We start from the raw sequence: 17113 nt of genomic DNA on the forward strand, positions 1-17113 counted from the left end.
CACCGGGGCGACAGGGGATGCAGAGCCCATTGGCATCCCGGATCAGCTCCATTGTGTCCTCATTCACCTTCACCAAACGGATGGGATAAACGTTGGGCAAAATCCGACTGTTGAAGCCACAGGCACCGACCTTCCAGAAGAGGGAAAAAAAAAAAAAAAAACCCAAAAAAACCCACAGAACGATTTGGGTCTTGCATCATTGCCCTCTGGAAATCCCAGTCTTCCCTCCCTTTCCATTCAACAGGAAAAATTCAGCCAAACCAAAACATTTCCACGGGTTTTTGGTGCGTTCCCACCTCCATCACCGGCCAGGAAGGCAGCAGAAGCACCCTCCTTCCCGTGCGGCCCCCCCAGGGGTGGCAGGGTCCCCCCACCTTTCCATCCAGGTTGGCGATGCTGCAGTTACACTCGGTGGCACCGTAGAATTCCCCGATCTGCTTAATTCGGAAGCGCTTTGTGAACTCCTCCCAGATGGTGGGTCTCAGGCCGTTGCCCACCGCCAGCCGCACACAGTGCTGGGTTTCTGACTCTCGGACCGGCTGGTTCAGGAGGTACCTGCAGATTTCCCCGATATACTGAATAATCTGAAGCAGTAAACACAAAAACACAGCTCAGGCTTCAGGCGGCGTTTACTGCGCCCTGGAGAAAGCTGACAGCGAGGCCACCGGTGTCGGTGTGCCCCATGGAATCGGACGCGCCGGGTGCTTTGATAAACCGCGAGCAGCCACGAGTTCAGGTCACAGAAGGGGCGGAGGGGAAGCGGTTCCTGCCCTTGGGAACCCGCACGGGAGGGATCCTGCAGTGGGAAAACACTGTGAACGATGCCCTCGTGCTGAAAGATCCCCAGAAAGATGAGGGGAACCAACTGCAAAGCACGGTTCGGGGGGGAGATCCAGTTACCAGCTGTAGTACCGCTGGCGGGGGAAGGGCTGGATGAATACAGGGAGAGAAATCTGCTTAAATTAGAAGGTAACGCTGACGGGGGGGGGGGGGGGGGGGGGGGGTTGGGTGTTTGTTTACTGGCTACGAGCTGCCCAGAGAATTCCTGCGCAGGGATTCCTAACACGGACACGAGCTGGCAGAGCCCTCCTGCTACAGCGACGGGCGCAAATGCATGTTTTAAAGGCCACAAGTTTTTAAATCTCCACAACTCCCAAATCAGGGCGGGAGGCGACGTTGGGTGTTGGACTCAGAGAGGCCTCTGACAGCGTTTCGCACAGGATTCTCCCGGAGAATGGCTGGGCCCAACGCGCCGCGGCCAGAGCTGAACCCTGCTGGTGGGTGGGCACCGGGGCAGCCCCCTTCCCTGCCCATACCCACAATCCGCTCAAGGGGATCGAGTGCTCCCTTTGTCGGAGTGTGGACCTGCCCCAAGGTGGATGGGCCCAGAGGTTCAACTGGGCTCCGTGCTGGGTCCTGCACCTGGGTCACAGCCACCCCCCGAGGTGGGGGAGCTGCCTGGGGGGCTACCTGACGGCCAGCAGCCTGCCCAGGTGGCCCAGAGGGCCAGCAGCAGCCTGGCTTGTGTCAGACACAGTGTGGCCAGCAGGACCAGGGTGGCCATCGTCCCCCCTGTGCTCGGCGCTGGGGCAGCCACACCTCAGATCCCACGTTCAGCGTTGGGCCTCTTACTCCAGGAGGGATGTGGAGGGGCTGGAGCGTGTCCAGAGGTGGGCAGCGGGGCTGGGGAAGGGGCTGGGGGGGTCCCACCTGGAGAAAAAGTGGGGAGGGGGAAGATCCTCGCTCCCTGCGGCTGCCTGAGGGGGGGCAGCAGCAAGGTGGGGGTCGGGCTTTTCCCCCACACGATGGGATATGGCCTCAAGTCGCACCCGGGGAGGGGGGCTTAGGTCGGATTTTCAGGAAAATTCCTCCACCTGGAGGGATGTCTGGCACCGAACGGGCTGCCCGGGGAAGCTGTGGCGGCACCGGCCGGGGAGGGATTTAGAGGACGTGCAGCCACGGCACTGAGGGACGCGGTGGCCTCGGCAGCGCCAGGTGAACACTTGGACTCGATAACCCCAGAGGTCTTCCGTCACCTCAACAACTCTGTGATTCTCAGACGGATCAAAGACCTTTTCCAAAACCCTGTGCACCCAACGCCGCAGCGCTGCCACCTCGATACGCGATGAGGGGCAGGGAATTATCGGGACACGAGTAACAAAAGCAGCGAAGCGGGCGCTGAGCACTGCAGGCAGACCGCGGAGCCCTCACCGTGCATCTGTATTTGGCGCAGTCATCCCAGAAGCGGCTGGCCGAGAACTTCTTCCTGATCACCACCGTCAGGCCATGGATCAAACACTGCCCCACTCCCATGATGTTACCTGGAAAACAAGGATCACGCGGCTGCTCCGGCTCCGTCACCGGCCAGGACGCGCGGCAGGGGCAGGAGGCGGCCGGCGCCTCGTCGCCACGGGGCAGGACGCTCACCCGCCGAGTGGTAGAGGGGGAGGCAGTTGTAGAGAACGTCCTCGGGGCACATCCTGTAGGCGTAGTAACCGAAGGCAGCGATACGGTAATACCTGCGGGGATGCAGCGCACTGAGCGGGCGCCACGGGCGTGAAACGCGCCAGGAGGGAAGCGCCCGCTGCACTTCTCACCTGCTGTGCACCACTATGGCGGCTTTGGGCATCCGGTGGTTCCCGATGTGTAGATGTAGAAGAGCCGATCTGGAACAGAACGAGGCGTCGGGCAGCTGCCTGGGAACCCCCGCGGGGTTTCTTTTGCCTCCCAGGCTCCGTCCGCAGCGGAGGGTGACGCAAAGGGGGAGCTGCAGCCAGGGGGAGAACCCGGAGGGCGGCTGCAGGACCGCGCGCGGATGGCTCTGCATGATCGGTCCCGGCGCTGGCTCAGCTCTCCCGGCCGGGCGTTGCGCCAAACCAACCAAGAAGAAAAGTCTCAACCGGTGGCTGACGGCAGGGCAGAGGCATCCAACTCCCAGATCAAAAAACAGAACCCAAAGGGAGGGAAAACTCCTCCACGGCACCGTTCCCCCCACCGCAGACGGAGCCCCCCACCTTGGGCGCTCTTAGCTGTCCCAGAGCAGGACAGACAGAGGCAGTCGGAATCCTCCTGGCCTCCCCCCGCACCCCAACCCACCGACCCTCGTCCTCGCCATGGGCGAGGAAAGGTTCCAGTGGCAGCCGAGCGCGGCAGAAGCAGCAGATCGATGCACCGAGTGACGCCGGTGAAGCGCAGAGTGAGTCCTGGCCGGCCACATCCTGGCGGCCGCTCGCCCTGCGCAGAAGGGCTCTCACACTGGGATGATTTTTTTTTTTTCCCCTCCCTTTTTTCTTCTACTTTGAGCCCAAACTGGGCTGATTTAATCCCTCCGCCTCGCTTCGTTTTCTCATGTGGCTGTCCCCCAGCCCTGCTCTCCCACAGCGCGCCGAGAAATAAAACCTGCTGATAAATTTACCATCTAAACCTTTGTCCAGAATCTGCGTCGGGGGCGATTTCGACGCGCTGCTCAGCAGCGGATCGAGGTGTCTGGTCTCTGCGGGAACGACGCCCGGGTTGTAGTCACCGGAGCAGAATTTTGCCATGTTCTTGCCCAGCATCCCATTCACCTCGGCTATTGCTGCACGACAAAATCACTTTTGCCACCAACAGAACAGAATGCTCCGGGAATAATCCCCAAAACCGCGAAGGGCCCGAAGAACCAGCGATTCTTTTAAAACACTTTTGTGATGTCTGCGCAGGTACTGGCTGTGCCAGTGCGCTCGGGCTGAGCCCTCCGCAAAAACACATCACGAAACTGCCTCCCCCCCGACCATGCCGTCTGGAACGGGTTTGAGGAGACGACTCAGAATCGCAAACCCACCGGATCGAACGATCACCGGCGCAACAACTCATTAAAGAGAAGCGGGGAGGTATTTAAAGGCAGCACTCGCTGACAAACCCACCCCGCAGCAGAAAGCGCGGTGGCAAGGGCAGCAGCGCAGCAAAAAAAGAACGCGCTCGGTGGAGCCCTGAGGCCGCTCCGTTGCGTCCCACGCAGCGCGAACGGGCAGGCCAGCTCAGCTTGGGCACCACGAAATCAGCAAGACACCGGCAGATGAAATTGAGCTCTGGCCACGGCGCCTCCACGGGCCTCAGGCACCAGGAGGGGGGAGATTTACCGTCTTCCCTGGCTCTCGACGCAGCTTTTGGGGTCTGGTTTTGATCACCCCTCTGGGTCGAGCTTTTGCGAGCTCTGCCTCGCTCAGGAGCGAGCGAAGAGCTCAAGTGGCGCCCGGCTGCGGGCTCACCTGGAGTCAGCTCCCCCCGAAGATCACGGCCTTGGCGCCCGACGTCGTCACGCAATAAAGCAGAGAATCGGCGCGCAGGTTGAAGTTGATGAGAGCCGCCTCGACGCCGATTTTTGCCATCCCCAGCCAAAGCCCGACGAACTCGGGGCGGCTCTCCATGAAGATGGCAATGACGTCTCCCGGCTGGTAGCCCTGCTGGTGGAAGTAGTTGGCCACGGCGTTGGAATACTCGTCCAGCCTCCGGAAGGTCCACTGCTCACCGGTGGCTTCGTAAATCAGGGCCACTTTGTCAGGGTGGCGGCGGACGACGGCCTGGAACATCTTGGGGACGGTGCTTTTGGCTTTTTGATGCCGTCGCAGCTTGTACTTGACGCGTAACAGCACGGAGAGGCCGCTGCGGCAAAGAAAAAGAGTGTCAGTGGCGGAATCCGGGGGTCCCACGTCCACCAGCGAGGAGGGACATGGGTGGGGCGGCCGCGGCATTGCCTTGAACCCGGGGCCAGCCGGTGCCGTGATGCACCGCGGGCGTCACAACATCGCATGGCACGCGGCGCTGCGCTGGGACCCTCCACGTGCCACAACCCGGGACCCACCTCCACCCCGATACTGATTCCATGAGCCCACAGAGAAGATTCCAATGAGTAAATTACGTCTTTTAGGGAAAAAAATAATAATAATAAAAAAAGATTTGGCAACGCAAGCGCTGCTTTTGCCCACAAAGGCAGCGACTATCCCCCATGGGATGCGTCTGTTCGGTGTCTTTGTGTCATTTCACACCAACAGCCTGGCCGCAGCCCCGGAGCCACAGATTTTAATAATTAATACTAATAACGATAATTACTCTTGGATGGCAAGCTCTGGAAAGCCAGCGGTGCCTTCGCAAGAAGGGAGTCGCTCTGTGGATGCTGCAAAAAGCAACCGAGAAACGAACGAACCGGGGCTGCTCGAACGAGGCTTTTGGGTGGGTTTTTTTTTTGGCCTCCCGTAATTTACATAATTGTTTTATTTACAGAATTATTTTATCTACAGAATTGTTTGAAGTCTCCGGGGCAGCAGCGCTGAGCGGAGCCACCACCCGGTTACACCCGTTGAGTTGCCACCGTTCCCGCTGTCCCGGGGCAGCGACTTCCGGGGGTGCGGACCCCCTTCCCCCCCCCCCCCCCCCCCCCGGAGAACGCAGATACAAAAATAAACGTTTCAAAACCAAACGTGTCGCTTCGAACCGGGGGCTGGGGGCCGTTTCCCCACCCCCTACCCCGCATTAAAACACGGAATCGTGCGCGAGGAGGGTTGGGAAGAGCCCCCGGATCCCGGGAATGCCGTCTCGTGGCAGCGCCGGAGCCCCCGCAGAGCGGGGGGAGGGGAAGGGGGGGGGGAGGGGAAGGGAGGGGGGGCGGCCCGGGGCGCTGCTGGCAGCTGTCCCCGGCTCGCCGTGCCAGGGCGGAACAGAGCGGCTTTGTGGGGGCTCCGGGCAACCCCCAGCCCCCCCACACACACACACACCCCCCTCCCCCCCCAACCCTCCCTCCGCCCCCATCCCCTCCCCCCCCACCTTCCTCCTCCCCCCCCTACCCCCCTCCCCCTCACTCCCCCCACTCCCCCCCCTCCCTCTCCTCCCCCCCCGCTCCCACACCCTGCCCCCCTCCCCTCCCCTCCGCCCCCCTCTCCCCCCCCGCTTACAAGATGTCCCGCGGCGCCGTCCGGCACAGCAGCCGCAGCAGCCGCCAGCCGCCGGAGCCCAGGCAGAGCCCTAGCGCGGCCGCCAGGCTCCATGGCCAGGGCGCGCCCAGCAGCCGCAGCAGCCCCAGCGAGCCCAGCGCGGCGGCGCAGAGCCCCACCGGCCGCATGCTGCGGCGGGAGCGCCGGGCCGGGCCGCGCCGAGCCGGGCCGGGCCGCGCCGAGCCGCTCCTGCCCCGCCCCGCCGGGGGGCGGCCCGCCGGCAAACACAGAGCTGCTATTGGCCGAGCCGCGGCTCCCCGGCCTCGGATTGGGCGGCGTGGGGGAACGCCCACCGGGCGTCAGCGCGGCGCTGCGGAGGGGCGGGGCCGGAGGGACGGGGGCGGGGCCGGAGGGACGGGGGCGGGGCCGGAGGGACGGGGGCGGGGCCGGAGGGACGGGGCGGGGCCGGAGGGACGGGGGGCGGGGCTGGGGGTGCCGCAGCGCTGCGGGGCCGGGCGGGGGGGGGCGGGTTCCCACGGCCCGGGCACGTACAGCCGGGACCCCACGGTCCCGGGACCCGCACACCGGGATCCGCACACCCGGGACCTGCACACCGGGACCCCACGGCCCCGGGACCCGCACACCGGGCACCCGCACACCCGGGACCTGCACACCGGGATCCCACGCACCGGGATCCTCACACCCGGGACCCGCACACCGGGATCTGAACACCGGGATCCCACGGTCTCGGGACCGGCACACCGGGGACCCGCACAGCCGGGATCCGCACATTGGGACCCGCACACCGGGACCCCACGGCCCCGGGACCCGCACACCCGGGATCCCACGCACCGGGGACCCGCACCCCCGGGACCCGCACCCCCGGACCCCACGGTCTAGGGATCTCCGCACAGCCGGGATCCGCACACCGGGACCCCCACAGCCCCGGGATCCGCACACTGGGACCCCACGGTCCCGGGATCGGCACATCGGGACCCGCACACCGGGACCCCACGGTGCTGGGATCGGCACACCCGGGACCCGCACGCCGGGAATCCGCACACCGGGATCTGCACACCGGGATCCGCGCACCGGGACCCCACGGCCCCGGGATCCGCACACCCGGGCCCACACGGCCCCAGCCCGGCCCGACACCCCCCGTTCCCACCGCCCGGGCCCGGCACCCCCGTTCTCACGGCCCCGGCGCGGCCCCGCCCTCCCGCTTAAGCCGCTTACCGGCTGCTCCGGGAATCCGCGCTCAGTCCTACCGGAGGGCTGGGGAGTGCGCTCCGGGGCTGGGGAGGGGGCTCCGGTGGGTTCCAGGGCTGGGGAGGGGGCTCCAGTGGGCTCCGGGGCTGGGGAGGGGGCTCCAGGGGCTGGGGAGGGGGCTCCGGGTGGCTCCGGGGCTGGGGAGGGGGCTCCAGGGGGCTGGAGAAGGGGCTCCGGGGCTGGGGAGGGGGCTCCGGGTGGCTCCGGGGCTGGGGAGGGGGCTCCGGGTTGCTCCAGGGCTGTGGAGGGGGCTCCAGGGGGCTGGAGAAGGGGCTCCGGGGCTGGGGAGGGGGCTCTGGGTGGCTCCGAGGCTGGGGAGGGGGCTCCGGGGCTGGGGAGGGGTCTCTGGGTGGCTCCAGGGGGCTGGGCAGGGGGCTCCGGGGCTGGGGAGGGGGCTCTGGGTGGCTCCGAGGCTGGGGAGGGGGCTCCGGGGCTGGGGAGGGGGCTCTGGGTGGCTCCGAGGCTGGGGAGGGGGCTCCGGGGCTGGGGAGGGGTCTCTGGGTGGCTCCAGGGGGCTGGGCAGGGGGCTCTGGGTGGTTCCGGGGCTGGGGAGGGGTCTCCGAGGCTGGGGAGGGGGCTCCGGGGCTGGGGAGGGGGCTCTGGGTGGCTCCGAGGCTGGGGAGGGGGCTCCGGGGCTGGGGAGGGGGCTCTGGGTGGCTCCAGGGGGCTGGGCAGGGGGGCTCTGGGTGGTTCCGGGGCTGGGGAGGGGTCTCCATGGGTCTCCGCACCCCTTCCCCCCCCCCCGCACCCTGACCCCTGGGCCTCCCCCAGCCATGGCCGCCCTCTTCGCCGGGCGGGTGCTGCTGACCGACCGGCAGCGGGAGCGGTTGGATTCGGAGCGGGAGCTGAGCCGGGCGCTGGACAACCGGGTGCTGCTGCTCTACTTCGGCCGGGCGCGCTGCCCGCGCTGCCGCCGCTTTGTCCCGCTGCTCCGCCGGTTCTTCGTGCGCTTGACAGACCCACGGCACGTGGTGCGCGCCGCGCAGCTGGCGCTGCTCTACGTCTCGTGCGATGGGAGCGAGGAAGAGCAGGGAGCCTTCCTCCGCACCCTGCCGCGCCGCTGCCTGGCACTGCCCTTCGCGGACGCCTTCAAACGGTATGCGGCGACGTGGCGGCCGAGGCCGACGGCCCCAAAATATTTTCCGACTCGTTTTTTCCAAACGTTTTGCCTCGTGTTCGGTCCCTGCCGGCGCCGTCAGCATCATCAGTTGACGGAAAAATCCGGAAAACTCTCGGGCTGCGCCCGTCTGCAAAGCAAAGATACTGCCCCGTCCCTCCATCCCGCTGTTTCACTGATATGTATATATATATCCCATTTGTATATCCTGAGATAGATAGATACATATATCCCTATTTATATATCCTGATACACATATATGTATCCCTATTTATGTATCCTGAGATATATATACATCCCTATTTATATATCCTGATATAGAGATATATATAACCCTATTTACATATCCTGATATATACATCTCCCTATTTATATATCCTGATAAAGATACATATATCCCTATTTATATATCCTGATATAGAGATATATATATCCCTATTTATATATCCTGATATATATCTATATCCTGATATATATCTATATATCCCCATTTTTATATCCTGATATATACATATATATCCTATTTATATATCCTGAGATATATATCCCTATTTATATATCCTGAGATATATATCTATATCTATATCTCTCCCTATTTATATATCCTGATACCCATTTATCTATTCTGATGGATATTTATATATGCCCCTCCTATACCGCGCTATTTATAGCCCCTAAAGACTCTGCCGGCCCCGCAGGCAGGACAGGGTGCGAACACTGGACGCAGCCAGGCGGATTGGAACTGCTGACGCATTTACTGTAACCTCATTAGCGACAGAACGAGCCGCAATTAATTGCAAGAATTATTCCCGGCTCTTTCACAGGGCCAGCCGGCGGGCGGTCACATTTGAAGCAGCTGGCGGCTGTTCGACCCCCGCTGTCCCGCATCGCCCGTCACCCGCGATCTGGCGCCCGCATCCCTGTTTACTGGCCCTGCAGAGATCCGCACGCTAATTAATTTGGGCAAATGAGCAAATTTTGTAGGGTGAACAGCATGGAGGACGATGCGCGTCCTGCCGGGTGGTGAGGATGAGGAGCACCGAGGACGATGCACGGCGAACCCTTCCCCATTTGAGGTTTGGTTTTTTTCCCCCTTGCAGGGAGCTGGAGCTGCGCTTCGCGGTGGCCGAGGTGCCCACCGTGGTGGTGCTGAAGCCCTCTGGGGAGGTGATCACCGCCAACGCCGTGGAGGAGATCCAGCGCGCCGGTCCCGCTTGCTTCCAAAACTGGCAGGAGGCTGCTGAGCTGGTGGATCGCAATTTTCTCTTGGCAGAGGATTTTGACAACTGGAGCAGGAGAAGCATCACCGATCCCATCCGCCGCCTCAAGTACAAGGTGGACGAGAAGGAGGAGGAGGAGGAGGAGGAGGAAGGCGAAGAGTTGTCTTAGCTCCGGGCTGAAGTGGCCGGGAACATCCCTTGGGCCACCATCCCTGCCTGGGATCTCCAGAACCTTAGAAGTCCACCAAACCCACGTTAATTTTCCAAAAAGTGAATTGTTTTAGGGCAAAATGTGCTCTGTTCCTACTACTGCGAAAACGACAAACTGGGCAAACTGGAATTCTGTTCCCTTTCAGTCACCTTGGGCCATTTATTTACCAGCAAAACCAGAAAAAAAGCAGCCGCTGGAGACCAGCACTCAGCGAACCACTGGCTAACCAGCTGATAAAATTGATAGTAAAAAACTGCATTAATTTTTTTATTTTTTTTTAAATTTTGGTGAAAAAAAAAAAAAGCAAAACCAACCTGCTGTGCAGGCACAGAGAAACACCCGCAGGAAGAGAAGCCCTACGTCTCCCACCTCGTGCTGCCATTCCACCACCGTAAATCCACATCCCGGAGAAATCGACGCAAAGTGGGGGGCACTGGGGGCAGGGTCCCCACACGCTGCAGCCGCCCCAGTGACGCCGGTGACCTCCCCGAGTGCCAGCCAGCTCTTTTATTTGCTTGTTTTCTTTTTATCTGCTTGTTTTCTTTTTATCTGCTTGTTTTCTTTTTGTCTGTTTTTTTATCGCTTTTTTCTTTTTGTTGCTTTATTCTTTTTGCCTGCTTTTTTCTTTCTGTCTGCTTTTTTCTTTCTGTTTTCTTTCTATCTGCTTTTTTCTTTTTATCGCTTTATCTGCTTTTTCATCTGCTTTTTTCTTTTTGTCTGCTTTTTTCTTTCTGTCTGTTTTCTTTCTGTCCGCCTTTTCTTGTCATCCGCTTTTTTTCTTTTTGTCACTTTTTTCTTTTTATCTGCTTTTTTTCTTTTTGCCTGCGTTTTTTCTTTTTATCTGCTGAGCACAGTTGCCACCTGGTGCTGCGCAGCACCTGGCACTGCAGGCAGCAGCGATCCGCAGGGAAGCTGTGTCCCATCCCAGAGGAATCCCAAACCCATCGTGGGCTGCCAGGGCAGCGCATCCCCCGGGAACCGTCCCTCCGCTTCCTCCTTCCTGCTTCCCCAAGCCAAATGCTTTGGGACAAATGGTACCCAGTTTTGGTACACCAACAGCGGACGCTCCGCGGGCAAAAATTGCGTTTACGAAGGAATCCGGCTGCGCAGCATCGTCCTGCTCCCGGTGGTCAAGGGGCTGGAAAAGTGAGGGGAGTGGAAAAGGACCATTCATTTGCTGGGGTTCGGTCCCCTGTTCTCCAGCAGAGGATTCAGAAAAGCTTCGCCGGCTCCGTGAAGGACCTGGGAAGCAAAGTGTGCGTTGAGGATGGATGGAGAGGCCACGCGAGGTCGGCTCCACTCAACTCGTTTTCTCATTTAATCCTCCCTCCCTTCGCCCAGCAGGTTGGCCAGGAGGCCGGGAAGGGGGAGAAGTCCCATAAAATCAGTGGTTGGGAGGGACTCTGCTTTGGGGAGAAGGCGGCGCTGCCGTCGGGATGCTCTTGGGTGTGCGGATGCTGCATGAATTGGCGCAAATAAAACCCCAAAGCGCTTTCGGGGGACGCAGCGGCTGGGGACATGAGGCTGCACTGGCTGCTGGGCACCCATCAAACCGTAATTGCATTTAATTCAGGCAACTTCCAAAAGCTCAGGTGCCCGTATTTAAAAAAGAAATTATAAATCACACGTGAGGAACCTGGAGGCAACGGGCCACGCTGTCACCTGGGATTAACTGGCCCCGCAGAACTCTGGTGTCGATGGAAGGATGCTCGGCGCCTGAAATCACGTCCAGCGACGTGAAATGGGGATTTTTACCAGCCCTACCCCTTGGATTGAAACTCCGTGCTGCCTGCCAGGAGCAGAAAAAATCCCACCCAAAACCCATTTAAACCATTATTTCTCCATCTCAAATTCCACCGGAGATTAACCCCCCCCCCCGATGGACGCATCGCACGGCGCTGTTAAGACGTTTTGCTCTGCTTTCACACGCGGGGCTTATTATTTATGTGTCTGGGTCACAGAACGGGGGGTGTTCGGATGCTTGGGGCAGCGTCTAAGCGCCCTTCAGTGCAGGGCATCCATTTCAGATAGATTTGTTGTTTCAAACATGCTGCAGAATTCTTGCTTTGCCTTTTCCCTGTGTCACACAACCTCCCTACAACGGGGCTGGCCGCTCCGTAGGAATAAAATGCTCCGACGCGCATGGAATCCCAGCGGCGGTCCGCAGGCTTCAGGCAGCAGAGGGTTAACGACAGCTGGGTAAGGAGGATGGATTCGATGTGGTAGGTAGCCTGGGATGTGAGTAATTTCACAACCCCCCTGAGGAATGTGGAAGATCCACACACCCCGAGGTTGCAGACACATCCCACGCAGGCTGCGCATAGCGTCGCCCGACCCAACGCCTGGATTTACTGGTTTCACCGGCAAACACCGCGACGCTGCGGTACTTGGGCATTTCTCACGAGAGGCGATGGCTTTTTCCTCGTCTGTGTCTTGGCTGAGGAAGGACAATGAAGGAGAGGGAAGACGTTCCCTACACCTAAGCCGACGGTTTTACTTGCAGATGATGTTATGGTGACCAAGAGGGCGAAACGCGACGCTGGCACATATGGACACCAGGGGGTTGTTGTTGTTGCTGCCCAAGCCTTGCTATGAAAAAAATCTCCTAAAGTCAGGTTTCCGTTTGCTGGAAAAGGTGCGAAGAAACTCGACAATTAGAACTTGCGGCGGTCATTTCTCAGAAAACAGTGGTTGCAAATCTCCTGCGTCAGAAAATGAATAAATGGTGAGAGCAGCAGGATTCATCCCATACCCTCCATAGGTTGGGTTGGTTTTTTTTTAGTGTTTTGTCTGGCATCTCCAGTTGCTGGAAAAGGTGCGAAGAAACTCGATAATTAAAACTTGCATCGGTCATTTCTCAGAAAACATTTTTCCTGCGTCAGAAAATGAATAAACGCTGAGAGCAGCAGGATTCATCCCATACCCTCCATAGGGGTTTTTGGTTTTGGGGGTTTTTTTTAGTGTTTTGTCTGGCATCTCCAGTTGCTTTCGCAGAATGCTGCTTCTCCTCCTCCCAAAGAGCGACAGCCGTGCTCACGGCCCGCGGGGCTTTGGAGGTGTTCACCCAAAAACCTGAGAAAGAACCTCAGCCCCCCCGGACTCGGGAAGGTGCCACGGCAGGTGCTCCAGCTCACCATGAACGGGCCGGCAACCAGGGCCAGCACCATCCCTGGCCACCGTGCCGGCCGCGTGGACCTCGTGGCCAATGAGGTGCTCCATGTCACCAAACACCTGAGGAACATCGGCAGGAAATTGCAGAACTTCCGCGAGCTCTTCCGAAAAGGTAAATTTATTTTATTTATTTATTTTTTAATTTGCTTACAAGCCGATTTTACATTCAGCAGAAGTGATCCTGTGTCATTCTCGCTGCTTTATTTATTTAAAACACTGAATTTAGATGGCTCTCAGACAATTTAGGGTGGCTTCTCTCAGCACAGCTATTTAATTATGCAAGCATCTTTTCCTGTAATGAATTGCATCAACGGGTAACACTTCAGAGCACTTAACCACCTGAGTGCATGGGTTTCCTCCAAAAAAAGCGATGCAAAATCACATCAAGTACTACTGACAGCGACACCCAAGTGAGTTAAACTGGCTCAAGGAAAGGGGGCCTGCGAGGACACCCCCCACCCCCCCAAAAAACTGGGATTTGTCACTGGGAAGGACTCCAAACGCCACCAGCCCAAGAAGGGCTGGGGCTGGTGATGCTCTGGATGCGGGGGGAGGGTGCTGAGCCTGTGTCACAGCCTGGACGCGTGCTCCAGCAGAAGCACCGTGCTTTCCCGGCTGGCGTGCCGGCGCTTTCCCCCTCTGCCCTCCTCTCCCCTCCCCCAGCCTCTGTACTTGCAGGACATCCACCGGGCTGGAGCCCAATTAATAAAATTAAACTGAGGATGAAAAAAAAAGAGTTACCACAAGCACAGTGCTGCTCCAGAAACCTCGCACAGCGTGGCAGCCTTAACAAAACCCCTTCAGCTGCTTGCTGGAAGAAGGAATCTCCTGGAGGAATGCCACTCTCTCCACCGAGGCATCCGGAGATCCCAGTGATCCCAGTCTCCCCACCCAGAGCTCCAGGTGATGGTGATGACCTTACCCCGGGCACGCCGGGTGACTTGGGTTGGCCACGCTTCTCCAGCAAGCTCCCGGTGGCGGTGCTGCTCTTGGCTCCGCGAGATGCCCCCGCGTGATGCTGGCTGCACGTGGGAATTACCCCTGCCCGGGCTGGTGCTTTCGGCGAGCATCTTCCCCAGCGCTCAGCTTGGGACCGTGTTTTTCTCTTGATCTTTGGATGGTTGGTTGGTCTTTGGATGGAAAGACACAAAGGCAGGGTGTGCTCCCGCAGCAGGAGGCAGGGACAGTCGTCTCCAGGGCTCACAGCGTAGAACCCGGACAAAAAGCAGTGTGGAGCCTTGGGGAGGGGTGGCCCAGGTGACAAAGGACCAGGCAATTGCCACATCCATCCTCACTGCACGCTGGGGTGCTCAGCGGCCGTTACGTTCTGTTTTGTGCAGAACTGGAGTATCAAGGAAGAACTGGGTGCGCGGCAGTGAGCTCATCCTGGGAGAGGGGAGGACAAGAGCTTATGCATGCAAAAAAAAAAATCACAATTTCTCCCCTTCCTCATTTTAGGAGAAGTTACTTCAGCTTCTGTGGAAGCCAAGCTGGCAGACTTACTGCAAGCCATCTCCTCCTTCCTGAACACGTGTCCTGCTTTGACCGGGGATGCCATCCAGCCTGCCGTAGCAGCCCTTATCGCCAATATCGACGGTAAATCCTAACCCTAGAGAACCTGACGAGCGCTGTAGTTGTTGCCCTGGGCTCAGTGGTGATGGGAAGCTTTTAGGTGGGCTCAGCACAGACACAGCTGACCGTGTGCGTGGAAAGCAACATCAGCACCGAAGCTGAGCAGAAGTTGGTGACCGTCAAGGCTTGTTTGTATCCAGGTCCCATCTTTAGGGAAGACAAGGCTTTGAAAACGTGTGAAAGTGAGATAAAGGCTTAGAGGCGAAGCTTTGCTATCCAGGCTGGCGATCCTGCTGGCAAAGCGTATTCTGATAATAAAGACGCATTGCGTTTGGATGCTGAGCCCAAGGAACGGGAACACGAGGCTCTGGGGGGGCTGTTCTTGGCTCGGTTGTGTCTGTTGGAGCGAGCAGGTGCCTGGTGGGACTTCTCTCCCCGTTGAAATCCTGTATAACCCTGTGCAAAATGTTTCACGTATTTGCTTGTCGGCGCGCGGCGGAGGGCGATAACACCTCGGTTGGGCGGTTTGGAGATGAATCCTTGCTGCTCTTCGCATCCCCGCTTTGCATGTCGGTTTCTGGGAGCTCAGATCTACTTAAATCTAGTGGAAGCCCCTTAACCTAGTCCCAGGCTCCTCAGGAGGAAGGCGCAGTGGTTCCAGACCTTTGTCCTGGAGGTCTGATGAGCTCCAAGAGGAAACACTGAGGGTCCCACCTCAACACGCTGCGGGTGGTCCCTACCGGAGCGGAGCCGGGACCACCTCTCAGCAGGGAGCTGGAAGGGAGGAAAGTGCTCTGACCACACCACCGCTGTCGCTCTGGTTCCTTTCCTCCCCTGCCTTCCAAAGCCTGGCCGGCGTGAAAATATTATTTGCTGTGTAAAATAGCAGCAGTGACGGAACGGGCAGTGTAAGGAGACTTCGTAGGGGTCCGCTCCTGTGTGTTGTCCCAAGGCTCTATAGTAACTTGCCATTGTGCTTGGCCCAAAATAGTAATTAAAAAAAAAAAATTCACCCCTTGGAATGGGCTGTGCTGGAGGAGCTCAGTGTCAGGAGAGCAGCCGAAGCAGCTTTCTGCGCCACGATCCGTGCCCATCCCACTGCCCGGGCCAGCGCAGGGACCGCTGCTGTAGCTTCCCCAGGCTGAGAGGAGTTTGCTATCACGGCATGTCACCTCAGAAGCAGAAGATGGGCCATTTCTCAAAAATTCCTGTACTTTCCCCTTTTGTGAGCTTCTGACCTGCAAAAGAAAGTTTTGGGGTTTACCATCTCCACTTTAGCCTCCAAAAAAAAAACCCACCAGAAAAGGACAGACTCATTCGACAAGAATGCCCTGAAATGGTCTGAAGAGGGTGGGAACGGGGATCCTGAGTGAGATTCCTGGTAAATAAGGAGCCTCACCTTAACTTTTATTAGCTTTTTTTAATAGAAGTGGAGGGGTGTTGCCGTACAATGTTGCAATCCTTTGGGCTATAAATCCCTTTGCTCTAGAAAAACACTTTTTATAGCACTTACCAGTACCTGAAATTTGCAAACAGGCTACAATAATTATAATGAACGTACCTGCAATTATACTGCTCGAAGAGACAAAACTGAGAGATGGGCGAGGGAAGGTTTGACCACACCGATGCTGTGGTTGCGCATCCCAGTTCTCTTGCTCCCCTCGTTCTCCTGCTCCTTTCCAAAAGGCAGCCGTTACCTCTGGAGCCCAAGCAGAAAGGGTCACACATGAGCCACCACCTTCATGTGAGCCTGAAACGTTCAGCACCGAAGCAGCAATTCGGAGATTCTAGGATTATTTTTTTGTGAATGAAACAAGTGTTAATGATAGAAGGGTCAGCTGAGAGTTAACTCTGGACCTGGGGGCTGCTGCAGCCAGGGGGGCAGCAGAGCCTGTAGGGTTGCTTGCTGTGACCTCTGGGGTGCAACCACAGGGAGAAGTTTCACAGAAGAAATTTAGCAGCGTTACATGGGTCTCCAGCAGACAAGGAAAGAGAAGCTGATTTGGGGAGTCCAGGGCCACAGGCGTATTTTTAGGTTGCATAAAAAAAAGTCTTTTTTTTTTAAAATTACTCATTATTTAGTGAAGAAAAATCGATAGCTTCACAGCCGAGCACAAGTTTGTTTGTTGACCATCACATCTTTGCTGTCGGTGTCTCTAATAGTTGCAGAAGTTCACTTTGTGCTTACTTCCATCTCTAATCTTTGAATAAACGTTTTCTATGTCCCGTAGCGCAGTTTCATCATTAAATCACCACCAGTGCTCCTAAACTGAAGGCAAAATTCACCAGTTTTAAAGACTGCAACACCAGCTACACGCTTGCGGCCAGTGAATCGATTGCTCGTGAGCTGGAGCGCATCTCCAGCGTGAGGGGCAGTCAGATTTAAAGCCTTACATCCCCCTCTGGAAAATGCTCCTGGGCTGTAAACCATCTTGAGGCAAGCGACAGCTTTTTTCCTAGCTCATCGAAAATCAGGGCTTGTTTTCGACAAGAAACCAACCCCCCGATGTTTAGGGTTTTGTTTTGCTGAGCAGAGGTCACGGAGGGCTGTGATGTCTCCGAGAAGGCTCCGTTACACCCATGTGTGGGTGGAAAGAGCAGAGGAACAGCGTCTCAGGCAAGGGGCACTGCTGCCCGGGACACTTGT

The 17113-nt window shown here is 58.2% G+C and overlaps 2 protein-coding genes and 1 long non-coding RNA gene across 3 annotated transcripts in view; 1 reads left to right on the plus strand and 2 right to left on the minus strand.

Annotated features, from left to right (window-relative positions):
- Nucleotides 1-6170, minus strand: part of SLC27A1 (solute carrier family 27 member 1) — a 7180-nt gene extending 1010 nt beyond the window's left edge. Inside the window, 9 exon segments of the mRNA XM_055699930.1 lie at nucleotides 4-130; nucleotides 375-584; nucleotides 2212-2321; nucleotides 2428-2519; nucleotides 2598-2628; nucleotides 2631-2666; nucleotides 3416-3593; nucleotides 4248-4641; nucleotides 5928-6170. Coding sequence (XP_055555905.1) covers nucleotides 4-130; nucleotides 375-584; nucleotides 2212-2321; nucleotides 2428-2519; nucleotides 2598-2628; nucleotides 2631-2666; nucleotides 3416-3593; nucleotides 4248-4641; nucleotides 5928-6094 — 1345 coding nt within the window. The 5' untranslated portion in view covers nucleotides 6095-6170.
- Nucleotides 6171-6863: 693 nt separating this feature from the next.
- Nucleotides 6864-16696, plus strand: NXNL1 (nucleoredoxin like 1). Its single transcript, XM_055699952.1, has 4 exons — nucleotides 6864-7218; nucleotides 7947-8271; nucleotides 9393-13006; nucleotides 14353-16696. The coding sequence occupies exons 2-3, from the start codon at nucleotides 7949-7951 to the stop codon at nucleotides 9679-9681; spliced, it is 612 nt and encodes a 203-aa protein (XP_055555927.1). The 5' UTR covers nucleotides 6864-7218; nucleotides 7947-7948; the 3' UTR covers nucleotides 9682-13006; nucleotides 14353-16696.
- On the minus strand, nucleotides 12995-17027 carry LOC129734793 (uncharacterized). The gene is made up of 2 exons (XR_008730404.1): nucleotides 16028-17027; nucleotides 12995-15704 (listed from the first exon to the last, which is right to left on the minus strand). It is a non-coding gene; the product is annotated as an uncharacterized LOC129734793 (long non-coding RNA).
- Nucleotides 17028-17113: the final 86 nt, after the last annotated feature.

Source organism: Falco cherrug, assembly GCF_023634085.1.
Source record: "Falco cherrug isolate bFalChe1 chromosome 11 unlocalized genomic scaffold, bFalChe1.pri SUPER_11_unloc_3, whole genome shotgun sequence".
NCBI lineage: Eukaryota > Metazoa > Chordata > Aves > Falconiformes > Falconidae > Falco > Falco cherrug.